The sequence below is a fragment of the Suricata suricatta genome, chromosome 14 (assembly GCF_006229205.1).
Source record: "Suricata suricatta isolate VVHF042 chromosome 14, meerkat_22Aug2017_6uvM2_HiC, whole genome shotgun sequence".
NCBI classification, from domain to species: domain Eukaryota; kingdom Metazoa; phylum Chordata; class Mammalia; order Carnivora; family Herpestidae; genus Suricata; species Suricata suricatta.
This window is the reverse complement of record NC_043713.1, coordinates 71,719,324-71,735,664: the sequence shown is the minus strand read 5'-3', so window position 1 is coordinate 71,735,664 and position 16,341 is coordinate 71,719,324. Positions and strand designations below refer to the sequence as shown.

Below are 16,341 nucleotides of genomic sequence, written 5' to 3'. Positions count from 1 at the left end.
GGCACTCCGTCGTCGGTCCGTTGCCCCGGCAACAAGCGGCGAAACGGCCGGCGTTGGTCCAGCGCGGTCCCGGAAGCGTGGCCGCGGGAGCGATCGGGCTTGGTTGGGGGATGCGGGAGCTCGGCGGCGGCACTCTTCGGGAACTCCGGGGCGCGGAGAAATGTGAGTCGGGCGTCGGGCTTGGCGGGAGCCGGCGTAGGACCCGGGACCCGCGGAGCCCGGCCGCCGTGGCCCTGATGGCGGGAACCTGGGCGGGCGCCGGGGGACCTGCCGTCTGGTCTCCACTCTGCTCCCTGCGCGCTCTGGATCGGACGCTTTGCTCTGCAACCCCTTTTGTCGTACGTGGATGTTAAGGCTGCGTGAAGGATGCGACCGATGCGGGACCGGAGTCTTGTTTCTTGATTCCTGGTGGAAAGCTTTTCCGCGGGCGGCTTGCAGGGCAAGGAAAAAATTATGTCAGCGCGCCCCAGGTTCAACACAGGTTATAAACGGGCCGTCGCGGGCCACATTTGGTCCATAGACATAGATTATTTCCCCCCAGGTCTAAGCACTGAGTTTGAGGCTTGGCTTGGACCCAGACAGACGTTCCGTAAGCACTGTGGTAGTTAGGCACTGTGTAGACGCTGCTGCCCAGGAGGGCAGCTCTGGGGTCAGGAAGGAGGTGTACGGAGTAGACTGCGCTCTGCTTTCAAGTCTCCAGTTGTGGCTCCATTTTGCTCCGCCAGCCGGGCAAATCGATTTCACTCTGGGTCTCAGTTTCTCCATCTGTAAGATGGGGGATGTGCCCTCCATGCTAATCCCAGAACACTTCCAGGTGTGACAGCCAGGCGAGGCTGCCCCCTGAGGGCTGCCAGAGCCAGGGCTTATGGGTCCCAACAGGCAGCCTCTTGCCTGGGCCCTGGTCTGAGACTGACATGACTTAGGGTCCCAGCTCTTATTTCATCTCCTCCTGGCTCGTGGTCTTGAGCAAGTCACTTTACCGTTTTGAATGTAAGTTTCCTCACCTGCCAAGTAATGGGGTGATTATAACAGTGAAAAGATCATATATGTCAAGAGCTTGTATATACATATATTCCTGAAATTATTGTCCCTGTTACTCTGTGGGGAGCATAGAAGGCCCCAACTTCTTGGGCCAGCATTGCTAGGACCGGTTCCTGGTCTTCGTCTGCAGTGCCCTTGATGATGTCTGGCTCACAGCTGAGTGGAGCCCAGGCTTATTTAAAGTGATGGTTTGCAGGGGTGCCTGGGTGGCCCAGTCAGTTGAGCATCCGACTTTTGATTTTGGTCAAGTCGTGACCCCAGAGCTGTGGGATGGAGGCCTGCATCTGGCTCCGTGCTGAGCATGGAGTCTGCTTGAGATTCCTTCTCTCTTTCCCTCTGCCCCTCTCCTCCACTCACGCTCTTTCTCTCTCTCTAAAAAAATTAAACAACAAAGTGATGATTTGCAGCCTTGATGGCAAATGATTTTTAAATTTCTTTTAACATTTATTCATTTTTGAGAGAGATAGAGAGACAGAGCATGAGCGTGTGAGGGGCAGAGAGGGAGGGAGACACAGAATCCAAAGCGGGCTCCAGGTTCTGAGCTGTCAGTACAGAGCCCGATGTGGGGCTCGAACTCACTGACCTCGAGATCATGACCTGAGCCAAAGTCAGATCTTACCCGACTGAGCCACCCAGGTGCCCTGACAAATGATTTTTAAAATGCTGATGCCTGGGGCACCTAGCTGGCTCCTTGGAAGAGCATTCGACTCTTGATCTCAGGGTTGTGAGTTCGAGCCCACGCTGGGTGTTGAGATTACTTAAACAAACAAAATTTAAAAAAAAAATACTGTTGCCTGGGAGCCTGCACGAAGACTTCTTTGATGTCCCTGGTCTGGAATGGGGGTGATTTCAGGGGGCAGCCGAGGGGTGAGGACCCCTCATTAGGGGGGCTGCAGCAGGCTCATTTTCCTACCATTGCTGTTCTCAGATGGCACTCCCCACACTGTCCTCCCGCTGGTGTAGCCGGAGGCTCCTGGACCAGCAGGCGGCCCGACAGCGACACCGAGAGCAGGAGGCCCGGATTCGGCAGCAGTGGGACCAGAACAGCCGCTACTTCAGGATGTCTGATATCTTTAGCTCCAAGCAGGCGGAATGGAGCTCCAAGACGTCCTACCAGCGGAGGTAATGGCAGTGACCCTGACGGGATGGAGGCAGGAGACCACTTGTTGGTCAGGGGATGTGACTTTAAGAACCCCATGGCTAAACAGCGTGTTTTTTTGAGCAAGTTGTATAGCTTATAGGCATGGTGGTGTTTTCCAACTGAAAACTGAAAAAAAAAAAAGATCATCGTGAATAATACATGTGCATTGAAAAGAAAACAATAAGAAATATGTGTAGAATCTGGAAGTGTCCTTGTAACCCTGTGTCCCCAGAGAGAATCACGTGAACAGTCAGATACACGTGTCCTCCCATACTTTTCCCCGTGTGTGTATGTATAAATATTCATCCACACATACATCCATTTTTGTAGAAATACATGTAAAAACAGGAAAGTTAAAAGCAAAGGCTTTGGAGTCAGACAAACCTAGATGGAAATCCTGACCGTATGCTGTATGAATGAGCCTCAGTTTCCTCATCAGTGAAGTGGGGCTAAAACAGAACCTACTTGGATTACTAGAAAGCTATCCCTGTATAGAGGACCTGGTACATAGTAATCGCTCAAGTAATATGAGTACTGTTATCATGTGCATCTACGAAACCACTGTACGTTTTCTTTTTCTTTTTTTTTTAGTTTATTATTTTTGAGAGAGAGAGAGAGAGAGAGAGAGAGAGAGAGTGCAGACAGAGGAGGGACAGAGAGAGAGGGAGATGGTGACCAGAGCCGAAGTCGGACGCTCAGCCGACTGAGCCGCCCAGGCGCCCACCACTGTACATTTTCTTATGGCAAACCCAAGATTCTGTCACGCATAGTGGTCCGTGACCTGCCGTCTTCACTTTAGCCGGAAGACACTTTAGTGTCCACCTCAGCCCCTTTTACCGCACGGCAGAGCGGAGTGTGCCGCCTGTGGCCGTCGCCTGCCTGACGTGGGGAGGGCCCCTTCTCCCCCAGCATGCATGCCTATCAGCGTGAGAAGATGAAGGAGGAGAAGCGCAAGCAGCTGGAGGCCCGGCGGGAGAGACTGAGGCAGCTGCTGCTGGAGGAGCAGGCCCTGCAGGCCCGAGAGCTGGAGGAGCTGCGGCTAAGCATGGAGGCGCGGGAAGGCCGCCTCCGGGAGCGCCATGGCGATCTCAAGTCGGCCCGAGAGGAGCAGAGGAAGCTGGTAACTCCTAGCCCTTCGGGAGCCTGCGGGGCAGGAGCGTCCCCAGCCCGTCAGTGACGCACGCGCGGGGTCCCCCCTGGGCACGCTGGCCTGACGAGACAACAGTTAACTCCAGGGCCAGCAGGGAGAGGTGCTCTGTGCCACGGTGTCCTTCACGTGTGCTTTGCACGAGTCACCGCAGGTCATTACATCCAAGTCCTTTGTCTTTATATCAGTCCTACGGCCCCAACAGGCTGCGCGCCGGCGTATTTGATCTTCCGAGTGGCTGCGGGGCATGGGGAGCCCCAGGCTGTGTAGTTAAGCCTGCTGTAGATTTTGAAGCAGATTGTCACATCTGGGACCCCTCAGTAGCATCAGATCTTGGCACCCGTCCATCACCACTGTGGGACTCATTTGTCAGGGCTGTCTGGCTCCTCTCTGGTGTCTCCCAGAGCCGGGCGTGCAGGGCAGGCAGTAGGTCTGAAGGGCAGGCGTGGTGACAGCGTGCCAGCCGAGGGGCTCCCTGCCTCAGTTATCCAAAATGTGGATGGATTTGAAAAGTGACGTCAGGCTTCCCTCTGTGCTTTCTTGGCAGATTGCCGAGCAGCTTCTGTATGAACACTGGAAAAAGAACAACCCAAAACTTCGAGAGGTGAAGGTCCATGAGATCCCTTGACTTGCCTAAGTAGATGGAATCATGTTTCCCTTTTTGTTTTTGAACTTGCGTCTCTTGCTGGGGTGGGACAGAGGAGAGAACACCCCAGCCACCTGAACGGCGCCCTTGCGGATCCGGCTCGTTGGGTGTTCAGCCAGTACTTAACACCCGCCGCGTGGTCCACCACCTGGGTGCGCAGAGATGAGATGGGGTCCCCCCTCCTCAGGAGCTCGTGGTCCAGGGTGGGTTGCAGCGGGCTGGGCAGCCCCAGGAGGACGGGCATTGAGGCAGTGCCCCCAGCTCAGCTGTGGGTCAGAGCGGCATCTCAGAGGAGTTGTGGGGGTGGAGGAGTTTGGAAGGACTTGTGTTAACTTGGTGCAGGGGTGAGGAAAGGACATTCTAGACTGAGGCGGCAGAGCGAGGACCGGGCCGGAGTCACGAGAGCAGAGTGCATCCTGGGAGTGGCTGAGAGGTTGCGATGTCAGACGGGGAGCGGGGGCTGCGGGAGTGGAGGCTGGTGAGGCAGGTGGGCCCGGACCCCGGCCAGCCTTGTGTGGCCTTCTCCTCGAAGCCCTGGGGAGCACCAGGACGATTTTAAGCAGGGACACAGCAGCACCCTGCCTGCATTTCGGGGAGCGGGAGCTTTGGCAGCAGCGTCGAGGTGGGCAGGAGGGGGTGAGGCCAGGGCGTTGATGGCAGAGGCCAGGACAGGGTGGCAAGAGAAAGGAGGACAAATATGCAAGATCTGGGGGCAGGTAGGGGGCGGTCTGGCCTGGGTGGCACCATTCTGTGGAGACCGGGTTAGAGGAAGATGATCCGTGATGATTTCATTGATGCATTTTAACTTAAAATTTGTGTCTGCGTTTGGCGGCATTAATTGATTTGCAATTCTGCTTAGAACTTGCTGGCCACTAAGTGACCGAACAGTTTGGTGCTTGTGAGTCTTGTGCAGTTAGCAGTCAGCCACGGGAGTCTCCTTTCCCTGGCCATTTGAGCATTTAGGTAGGTGCTCCCAAGTCTTTTACTCATAAATGTTTATTTAGAACCCTCAAGTTAGTGGCAGATATTTACATTTGTAAGCTGAAAAAGAGATTAAAAATTTTTATAAACAATTTCCCAAACAAAAGTTTTTGGGTAGAGTTTTAATAAACCCGCCTCTCTTCCTAACAACCCCAAATGTGTTACATCTGTTGCTATGGGGAGTACATGTTTATCCAGCTACGGCTTTGCAGAGGACGTTTTGAGGAGCCAGGCAAAAGCCCGAGTCTGTCCCTCCCCCAGCTCCGGCTGCCCTGGGCCCTGGCGTACTTTAGACCAACCAGGGTTGGACTCTGAGATTGTATTTCCATTTCAGCGTGTGCTGACCTCCTGCACAACCCCAGGGGCACAGGGAGAAAAGTGCGTGTTCTTTTCTTACAACTCTTCAGCTCTGTAGCTCTGTTTCAAACTGCCTGGTCCTTTTGTGCATTCAGACTGTATATGTTGGAGTCACCTTGTGCTCCCTTGGAAGACACCTGGGTCCCTCTGGTCGCCTGCCAGGGTGCGGCACTGCGCTCTGCAGCATATGTTTGTTGGCTGAACCAGGGAGGAAATGAACATTCTCTGCCTTCTCACCCTCAGATTGAATCAGCCCTTCACAAAGAGCATGTGATAAACTCTTGGAAAATGCAGAAAGAAGAAAAAAAACAGGTGCGGTGTATGACTCTGGGAATAGCCCTCCATACTGTGCGGGGAGAGCTCTGTCTCAGGGTCTCTGTTCCTTGTTTTTGATGTTAATGGATCCAATCCAGGAACAGACTTTATCTCGGTTAACTTTATTGTTTTTTTTATTTTTTATGTTTATTTATTTTTGAGAGAGGTAGACAGAGCATGAGCAAGGGAGGGGCAGAGAGAGAGGGAGACACAGAATCTAAAGCAGGCTCCAGGCTCTGAGCTGTCAGCACAGAGCCCGACACTGGGGCTCGAACTCACAAGCCGTGAGATCATGATCTGAGCCGAAGTCGGACGCTTAGCCGACTGAGCCACCCAGGTGCCCCCTATCTCAGTTAACTTTAACACATTTAAAGTGGACGTCTGTTGTTCTTACATGTACAAGAGCCCTTTCCGATCATCCCCAGGGCAGAATGACACCAGTGGCCAGCCACCGGCAGGTGGAAGGTGCATCTTAAAGGTCACTGCTGCTGGCAGTCTCTTTTGATATAGCACGCGTTATAGTCTCAGTCTCAACCCGGCTCACAGCAGCACCTCTGGGGACAAAAGGCCACACCCCTGCCCCACAGCTTTGCCTCTGGGTTAATTTTGGAGAGTATTTTGCTGACTTTTGGAAGGCAGGGAACCCCGACATTCATGAGCCCCTCCTCTGTGCCGGGCACTGGGTACTTCCCCAGCTTTGCCTCTGAGGGAAGGATCGCTCCCATGGTTCCCACCGTGAGAACAGAGCTGGGGAAGATGCACCCTCACCCAGGGTCACGCAGCTGGAAAGTGGCATGACCTACTCTGGTGTAGACGTGTCAGAATGAGGAACAGCGGCAGGGAACTGGGTCCCTGCTGGCTGCGTGACAGATTCTGACCTCCTGCATTCATCTGGCCCCGTGTAGCAAGAAGCCACCCAAGAGGAAGAGAACAAACGGTGTGAAAACGAATATGAAAGGGCCCGAAGGGAAGCGCTGGAGCGGATGAAAGCGGAAGAGGAGAGGAGGCGGTTGGAGGACAAACTCCAGGCCGAGGCGCTGCTCCAGCAGATGGAGGAGCTGAAGCTGAAGGAGATGGAGGTGAGGGCACGCCTCCTGTCGTGCAGTCACTTGTCATAAAGTAGGCATATAAAAGCTGCACTAGGGGCGCCTGGGTGGCTCAGTCGGTTAAGCGTCCAGCTTCGGCTCAGGTCATGATCTCACAGTCGTGGGTTCAAGCCCAGCATCAGGCCTCAGATTCTGTATCTCCCTCTCTCTCTGACCCTCCCCTGCTCGTGCTGTCTCTGTCTCTCAAAAAAAAAAAAAGAAAGCTGCCCTAGAAGGACCATGTGGGGGCAGGGGTGATTCTAAGAGATGCAACAGTGCTGGGTTTTCCCTTCTGACACATATTCCTAGCCGTGGTTTTCCCATCCTCCTAGGTTGTATACACAGATTCTAGAATGTTCACAATACGCAGATAATACCTGTTCTCTTAGGTGCGTTTTGAGAGTGGCTATGTGAGAGCCTTCTTAGAACTTGGATTTTCCTGGGGCACCTGGGTGGCTCTGTTGGTTGAGTGTCCAACTCTTGATTTTGTCTCAGGTCATGATCCCACAGTTGTGGGATCCAGCCCCATGTCAGGCTCCGTGCCGAGTGTGGAGGCTGATTGAGATTCTTTCTCTCTCTCTCTCTCTCTCTCTCTCTCTGTCTCTGTCTCTCTCTCTCTCTCTCTCTCTGCCCTTCTGACCCTATACCCAACTCACACACGCTTGTTCTCTCTCAAAATTAAAAAAAAAAAAAAAGCAACTTGGATTATCCAGCACACTAAGTGGACTTGACTTAGTCTGATGTTCTAGCACACAGCTCTCCCGAGTAGCATGTTTTAGATCTCAAGACATAAAGGGTCTCTGGTTCAGGAGGCTGTTCTGAGAATACCATGCAGTTTCCCTGAGCTAGATGCCTGGGCTAGATTTTCCCGTTCAGGTGAGGGGAAGGAAGCCTGTCCTTCCTTAGGCCCAAATGATTCTGGAACCAGATCCTTAATGCCCACTATCTGCTAGATGCTCAGCACCGAGCTGGGTGCTCGAGATACAGCTGTGAGCAAGGCCCACGGTCCTGGCCTTCATGGCAGGAGCTGTGTTGGGTGCGGGAGGCGGGTTAAGGTATGGGAAGGTGTGGGTGAGTACAGGGTCCGGTAAGAGCACGGAGCTGGGTCTCATCCTGTCCACATGCCTGGGAAAGGCTCCTGCAGGAAGTGAGTGAACTGGGCCAAGTTGCTCAGAGCCCAGAGCGGGGAGGGGGCTCTGATCACCGGGTGGCTGGGCCAGCCCTGTTGCTTGGCATCTGCCGAAAATGCACATGAAGAATGAAGCTCTGATTCTGATGACTTTAATTGGGTGCACTGTTGTCACCACAGGCCACCAAACTGAAGAAGGAGCAGGAGAATCTGCTGAAGCAGCGGTGGGAGCTGGAGAGGCTGGAGGAAGAGAGGAAGCAGATGGCAGCCCTCCGGCAGAAGGCGGAGCTGGGGTGTGTGCGCCCAGGCGGGCAAGCCTTGCACTTTCTCAGACAGGCATTGCTATCCCAAACTGGAAAGATCTGTAGTAAGTAGCAGTCTGACCCCCACTAACTGTTCATAAGACACTGAAGGCAGCCCATATTTTGCTCATTTCTAGACGTTTTTTGAGACATCAGTATAATGTGCAACTCAGTAGGCGCGCACAGCAGATCCAAGAGGAACTGGTAAGTCTGAGTCAGCCTGGCATTTCTTTCACCCTTTTTAGAAGAAAGTGCTTTCCACTGCTCAGTATCGAGTGTGTTCTCACAAGAATAAAACACCAGTGGAGATTCCCCTCTTGATGAGCCCTGCGATCCCCTCCCCTCCCCAGGGGGGTCTGCTTTGTGGTGTGTTCTAGACACGGTGGTGGGGTTCTCAGCACGCTCACCTAACGGTAAACCTCAAACCGTTGGAATGAGCTTGTGCTTTGTCACTGGCTGCTCAGTATGCCTGTCAGGCATGTCGGTGGGCCCTCTAGTGACACGGGGACAGGGACAGTGAATGAGCGAGCCCGCCTGCCTCCGTCCCTGCCTGCTACCATCAGGGTGGTCCAAGGGTGGCAGCGCCACTGCTGTTCCCGAGTACGTTTTTCCCTCATCCTTTACTGCGCCTCGCTGTGGAGATAGACACTAGAGCCAGTTCCCTATGCCTAGTTGGGTCATTTTTGCTTTTCCCCCAATGAGCATTTTGTGCATATTTTTTTGTGCCTTTGGGTCTCTAGTCTATGTTCTTAGAAGGGAAACTGTTGTCCAAAAGTGTTCTCAAAAGCTGTGCATGGCCAAGGGCAGGGACATGCGTGTGGTGGCAAAGGGGCCTCTCCTGTGGTATTCCACTCCTAAGTGGTTATACCCTGACCCCTGACTCTTTCCAACTCTAACCAGGGAGGCTTTGGAAGCATCACGAATGTCTGCTGTCAGTGCTGAGTGCAGAAAGCAGGCGCAGGGGAGGGGGGGGAGACGCAGGGGAGGGGGCTGTGGCTGCAGAAGGGCGCCCACTGCGCTTCCTCCTCCACCCTGTAGGAGGCGGACAAGCGCATTCTGCAGGCGCTGCTGGAGGAGGAGGACGAGAACCAGCGCCAGCACCTGGCCAGGCGGGAGCAGGCCGCGGCCGATGCGGCGTGGATGAAGCGGGCCATCGAGGAGCAGCTGCAGCTGGAGAGGGAGCGGGAGGCGGAGCTGCAGCTGCTGTTGAGGTGAGAGGCGGCACCTGTCTCTGCTGGATGCTCCCAGCCTCTGCTCTGGTCCCTTACGTCCCCAGAGGTCACCACAGGGGTCTCTTGTTGTCACCGAAGCATCTGTCTTTGTTAATCTGCCCATCCGCACATGTTTACTAGCAGACCTGGCTTGTGGGGGCATTTCCCTTAAGTTATTTAAGGTGGAAATCATTAGGGTTTAGAGTAAGGATCTGTTCATTTAAGATCTTAGAAATCTGGAAGGAAATTCCAGAGATGCTGAATGCTTTTTAGGTCTTTGGTAAATGGGTCTGGATCCTAAAAATCTAGTAGATTGAAAAAATTGAATAACCTGTCACATTTATTGTGCACTTCTTGTGGGTCAGACACTGTGCAGAGCACTTTACTCTCCTTCTCTTATTTAACCCTGACGTCCAGCCGAGGGGTAGGTACTCAGGTCCCCAGGACTTGAGGAAGTCACTGACTTGCCTCAGGCCACTGGGCAAGCTGGCAGTGACCCCAGGAGCAAGGTGACAGAGCTCAGGCACCGCAGGGCTCCTCTGCCTCCCCAGGGTCCAAATGGCCAGGGTACAAGCCATCACAGTTGCGTTTTGTGAAGAGATGGGAGCATAACCCAGGCAACTTAAAGTCCTTCCTGTGGGAATACTTCCCATGGGCTCGTCCAGAGTGGTCAGCTGTGAATGGGTTGGAAGGTTGGCCCCACGGAACGTGCGTACCTGACGTGCTGGAGTCCTGTCGCTTCTTTAGTTCTCTTCTGCCATCGGTGTTGGCAAGCAGCCTGCTGTCATCTGCTCTCTGTTCCCAGGGAGGAGGCCAAGGAAATGTGGGAAAAGAGAGAGGCGGAGTGGGCCCGGGAGAGGAGCGCACGAGACAGACTGATGAGCGAGGTAATCCTGGCTGCAAGCGCGTACTGACCTTGCCAAGTGTTCTGGAACACAGACCTCTCTGACTTTTTTTTAAAAGACTTATTTAAAAAAAAATTTTTTTTTTTAATGTTCTTGAGAGAGAGACAGAGAGATAGAGAGACAGCATGAGCAGGGGAGAGGCAGAGAGCAAGAGGGAGACACAGAATCTGAAGCAGGCTCCCTGGCTCCCTGAGCTGTCAGCACAGAGCCCGATGTGGGGCTCGAACTCACAAACCATGAGGTCATGACCTGAGCCAAAGTTGGACGCTTAACCGCCTGAGCCATCCAGGCATGCCTTTTAAGTAGACTTTTAATGTCATTATGAAAGTAGTTATCAGCTTTTTAGAAGAAAATTCTGGAGTACAGGAAGTAAGAGAGTCACCCAGGTCCCCATCATTTGCACAGTTGCCATTACTTTACTTCCTCCCACTCTGTCCGCACAAACACATCTTTCTGCGTATTCCTTATTATGCTGTCTGTTGATTTCCAGCATTCTAATGCAGTATTCTGTCTCCTTTGTAGATATCTTGATGACCACTTAATATATCACGTGGGTATACTGTGGTTTGTTTTCCTACTCCCCTCTTGTGGGTGTTTTTTATTCTGATTTTGAGGTGTTACAGGAAACACTGCAGTGAACATATTGCTTCATAAGGCTTTCCCCTTTCCGTATTTAGGATTTGTTTCCTTGGGGCGCATAACCAGAAGCGGACTCTTGAAAGAACACACTTGTCAGTATTTAAGTAATGCATTAAGACATATCCCATTTAAAAGAAAATTAAAGTGGCTTAAAATGGAAATATTTTGTGCATTTTGGAATCTGTGGGAAGTCTGGTCCCAGTGGGGCTCTCGCCCTTCTGTGAGTACTGACGCTCTGCAGCACCTTTTGATTTGCCCTATTAAAAACATTCCTCTGGGGCGTCTGGGTGGCTCAGTCGGTTAAGCGCCCGACTTCAGCTCAGGTCATGATCTCGCGGTTCGTGGGTTTGAGCCCCGCATCGGGCTCTGTGCTGACAGCTCAGAGCCTGGAGCCTGTTTCAGATTCTGTGTCTCCCTCCCTCTCTGCCCCTCCCCTCCTCCTGCTGTGTTTCTCTTTGTCTCAATAATAAATAAACATAAAAAAATTTTTTTTAAATAAAACCGTTCCTCCTCTTGTGCTGAGCACTGGGTGTGATACGTAATTGATGAATCACTAAATTCTGCTCCTGAAACCAATAGTATACTATATGTTAACTCACTAGAATTTAAATAAAATTTTGAAAAGGAAAATAAAAGTTCCTCCTAGTTGTGGCCACCTGACATATCCTGTCCAGGAAGCATAACTGTTGGGTGAGGCCGGTGGCTTCCCACCGTTCCTGATTCTGGAGTCCTGGCCGCGCTCCGGGTGTAAGCCTGTGCTGTGGCCAGGTCTCAAGCCCAGCAAGCCCTCTGCCACTCTAAGCGGTAAATTTAAATCCAGAAGGTTGAGGGGATGAACCAAACTCTACCTCTGGTCATCTCAGTGGCTTGTGGTTTCTTTCTTTTTCTAGAACCTGCTGATAGGGAGTGAGGCTCACAAGCTCGTTGCTCTGTTTCTGTGCCCTGGGGAGGGAGCTCCATCCCGCCTTCTCGGATCTTGTCAGTGCCTAGCTGTCTCTCCCTAACACGTAGTCTGTGTGCGCTTTGTGTGTGGTGGGGACGGGTGGGCAGCGGGCTGCCATTGCGTGGGCCAGTGCTGTGATCTAGACTGGCCTTCACGGGGGAGGCATTCAGGCCTGAGGCCGAGGCCGAGGCTGGGTCTGGGGGCGGCTATAGCCCGTCCACAGCTTGTGGAACAGGGATCTGTGACGTCGAACTGAAATCTGCCCTTTGCCTTCCTGCTGAGGGTAGGTTCTGACAGGGAGACAACAACAGATACAAGAAAAGCTTGAACAAAACCGACGGGCGCAAGAGGAGTCCCTGAGACACCGGGAGCAACTTATTCACGATCTTGAGGAGGTCAGAGAGTCTGCTCGTCGTGAGAAAGAGGAGAGCAAAGAACTGAAATCGGCCTGGAAACGGGAGCTGGAGGCCCAGGTGGGCTGAGCCTGGTGGGGTGGAAGCCTCCGCAAGGGGGATGTGAGCTGCAGGCCGCAGGCCTTGCTGCTGACCCCTGCACCATTACAGCGCTGGATGCCCAGGCCCTGGACGTAGCCCCACGGCTGGGCACTGGGACCATGTCCGAGAGGCCCACAATTGTGAGCTCAGTGCACCCGTTTCATGTCCAGCTGAGACCTTGACCCTCCTGATTAGTGCCGGCTCCATCCAGGTCCTCCGTGTGTGTGGGAGCAAGGCTGCTGTGCCTGCCTGCCCTCCCTCTCCCGTCTGGCTCCGTAGGCCTGTGGCGCGCTGGGCTGCCGCTCTCTGTTTGTTCCATTCTGTCGTTGGTAGGGAACACCTCATCTTCCAAGCACCTGTCCCTACCCAGCTTTTCACAAGCTGCATATTCCTACACGTGCAACCTTTCCAGTCTCATAAGTGACCTTCCCTCTTAGGACACTTGCCATCACTGTGCCTGAGCTTGGACTCTCCAGTGGGGGTACACACACAGGCCTCCCCACGTGATCCGCGGCAGGGCTTTGCCCAGGGAGCGTGATCCAGGGTGACTTTGCTCTTTGTGGCCAGGTTGCAGAGCGCCAGCTGCAGGCATGGGAAGAGGACCAGCAGGAGGAGGAGGAGGAGGAGGAGGCCAGGCAGGCAGAGCAGCTCACCGATGCCCTACTACAGCAGGAGGCGAAGAAGATGGCCACGCAGGGCTACTGGCCCAAGGTAGGGAGTCTGAAGGGGATAGGCCACCGGCGTCCAGCCTGGCCCCTGTTGTCCCAGGCCTGCTCGTGGCCCTGTCCCAGGCCCGTCCGTGGCCAGGTCAGATTCTTCCTCGTGCCTCTTCTCTTGTGTTTCTCCCTTCTTGACTTGTCGGGAACCTTGATGCATGTCTGTTTTAGTCCTTGTTTGGGCCTCAGACAGACCTGGAGATTTTGCTCTGGGTCTGGACTGCTCAGCTGCATGCCATTTGGCCCTGTTGGGGACGAGGAGCCATCTGAGAGCTCTGGCACAGCCGGGGAGAGGTGACGGAGCAGCGGTGCTAGGTCCTCGCTGTCCAGACAGTGGGGACCGGGCAAACCGGAGCTTGGTTCCCCTTCCTCTCAGCACCTCTGGCTGTCCCTCTCCTCTCCGGTCCTCTCTTCTCCTTCCATCTTTTCCTGTCCTTGGAAGTACGGGAATGGCCCCTGTGCACGACCCACAGAGAAGCAAAGGCTGTTCTCTACTCCCAGGGAGCTGGTAACTGATGACGCACCTGAGAGCTGGGGGCGGGCCTAGCAGGCATGTCGCACCTGCCCCTCGTTGACCAGGGCTGCTCAGCCACCCTGGCGCTGTAAAGTGCTGCGGGACAGAGAGGCTGGCTCCTTTGTGCTCAGAGAACTCTGGGAAGCCAGAGACGGAGCAGGTGCTGCAGAACCGTTTTGTCCTAACCAGTCTCTCGTGTCTTGGGAAGGTCTTAGCAACACACAGTCCCACGGTAGACCTATAAAGTCCGATTCTACGTCAACGCTAGGAGTTGTGGGATGTGTCAGGATATATGTTGCCTCACGCCAATTGTAAACTCACTTGACCGCGGACCACTGAGTGCCTCAGGATCAGGTTTTCACAGGGCACATGTGGAAATGTTACTAAAAAAGGTAATAAAGTGCCTCATTTGTGGTTTAAGGTCAAAGCTTTCTCAGTTGTAAATGAAAACAGCCATACCATGCTTTTAGCTCTTCGTTAAGTTGGGATTATTTCCTGGTGTTCCGAGACTGCTGATCTGATCAGGCTTGTGTTTTCTTTCTTTTCTCAGCCCTATGGACATCCCCGAATTGCTTGGAACTGACTTCGTTGGTATCGTAAGCACAGAGGTCGAGGCCACCGAGGCCACTGATAATATGCAGGCACCAGACAGTGTTCTGTTCGAGTGTTCGTGTTACTGGTAACAGCTCAGTGAGCCTGTTCGGGTCCCCAGTTAAACAGAGCAAGGGTCTCACCTGCCAGCATGTTGTAGACCCGCAGCACCAAGGGGGGCCTTTTCCTGCCTTTTGTATCCAAGAAAGGGGCTTTTACAGTCACATGTGGACAGTGCTGTCACACGATCCCAGAAAAAAGACCGATAAAGTCAGATTCTGCATCAACGCTAGGAGCTGGGGGCGTGTCCTAGGGTAGGATATTTGGTTTCCTGGTGCCTCACCTGTCATCCTCCAGTAAAGACCAGCTGGAGAGATGAGGAAAGTTGCTCAGTTTTTAAACTTACCACTTTTTTATTTCCCTCTTCTGTTGACAACAAACTCCTAAGTTTCAGTGCAATTTATTTCAGGGCTTATTAATGTAGTGGTCCCAAAAGGGTCACGTCTTATTTTCGGGAAGAAAAAAAGCTAGGAACTCTGAGGCAGTCTGGTGTGCTCCACGGATGCCTTCCAGAAAGCTGTCAAGAAGCAGGTCTTTCCTCCTTCAGGAAGCATTTGGTAGAGTTTCCATGAAGCACTCTGTGTCGTGATCCCAACATGTATGTTACTGAACCCCAAAAGGGGACCTCAAAAGGTCACCTCGTTGGCTAACATTTTGGCCTGACACCTTGGACCTCTTGTGTCTTGGGAAGGTCTGAGCAACAGGCAGCCTTCTAGAATTTATGTGTCCAGAGGAAGGGGCACTGAGCCTGAAGAAACTAGATCGCACTCAACCCGATTGGCCAGAACTTTCTCTTCCCACTGTTCCATCTATGTGACACAGTTCTAGATTAATCTCTACAAATAGCTACAAGTTCTTTGTAGCAATAATCCTATTTTTATCATTTGTATTTTTTTCATATTCTTCCTCTGAGGTTTCAGTCTTAATTATACTGTATTTAAGATTCCACATTTCAGTAAATTACAGCTAATTATAGATAGGGCTGTGTGCCAGGTTATTAAAAACCAAAGTTTATTAAAAAAAAATCCTGAGTGTAAAGGCTGCATTGCCTTTCACATCCATTGTGCTATAAAAACAAATGGAGCAGCAAACTACACCCTTACTCTGTTTCTCGTTTTCTCGTCTTGAATTTCTTTGGCTGTGACCCCCTGAGCACCACTTTCATTGTGCTTGCTTGTATTTGCTTCCTCTGTTTCAGATGTTCGTTTATTGTGAAATAAAGTTCTGGTCTGACAGCATGGCTTCCAGGCTCTGTTGCTTTTATTAATTATTGCAAAGTGGGTTGTACAGAGTGATAGATTTTTACTGATTTAATTCATCTCTCCTACAGCTTTGCATATTTTCTATGGCTGCTCTCATTTTCTAGGTTCTACTCATTTTTCTTGTGAAAGCGGTGTTGTCTCCCCTCCAATTTCCACTGGGTCCTCTTTTAAGTAAACCACAGGGGATTATTAGGAATCCTGTCCTGTCTGAGCTCCAGTATAGAGTCGATGTGGACAGAATGACTGGGAAATAGGCACATAAATATTTACTGAGTGTTTTTTATTTCTTTGAGTATCTTGTTTTTGAAGCCTGCTGGTAATATTCCTTATTAGCACTCAAAATCTGCGTTCTGTTGGTTCTGTACCCTAATTCAGTTGGTTAAGCGTCAGACTCTTAGGCTCATGTCATGATCCCATGGTTCGGTTCGTGGGATTGAGCGCTGCCTTGCTCGGGATCCAGGCTGACAGCAGGGAGCCTGCTTGGGATTCTCTCTCTGCCCCTCCCCCGCTCTCTACCTCTGAAAATAAACTTAAAAAATAAATGTTTCCTTAAATAAAAATTTCCTAAGCTCGGCCAAAATAATTGTTTCTGAGTTTAGAGCTCCTGTATAGCCCAGAGTCCTCTTGTCTCATGTATAGCTTGTGCTGTGATTATGCACGTATATTGGCTTTATTGTTTTGAGCACCTTTTTCTACTCCCTGTAAAACTAGTGATTTTTAGATTTTTCTTTACAGATTCTTCTACATAGTTCAGTTCCTTTAGAACAGATGGTGCTGAAGCCACTACTAATATAAAATGCTTATATTCTGTATTTTCACTCTTTCTGCTCATTCAGCATATTTTGAGTTAATTCTCATGAAG

At 52.0% G+C, this 16,341-nt stretch overlaps 1 protein-coding gene across 2 annotated transcripts; it reads left to right on the top strand.

Moving 5' to 3' along the window:
• Positions 1–6: 6 nt before the first annotated feature.
• TCHP (trichoplein keratin filament binding) lies at positions 7–15,457 on the top strand. 2 transcript variants are annotated; one of them, XM_029922738.1, is made up of 13 exons: positions 7–162; positions 1,970–2,163; positions 3,092–3,302; positions 3,877–3,933; positions 5,557–5,625; positions 6,534–6,707; positions 8,023–8,135; positions 8,282–8,348; positions 9,183–9,355; positions 10,161–10,242; positions 12,130–12,315; positions 12,904–13,047; positions 14,117–15,457. In XM_029922738.1, the coding sequence occupies exons 2-13, from the start codon at positions 1,970–1,972 to the stop codon at positions 14,147–14,149; spliced, it is 1,503 nt and encodes a 500-aa protein (XP_029778598.1). In that variant the 5' UTR covers positions 7–162; the 3' UTR covers positions 14,150–15,457. The 2 variants fall into 2 exon arrangements, with proteins under 2 accessions (XP_029778598.1, XP_029778597.1); XM_029922737.1 differs by having other exon boundaries at positions 3,877–3,939.
• The last annotated feature ends 884 nt before the right edge of the window (positions 15,458–16,341 follow it).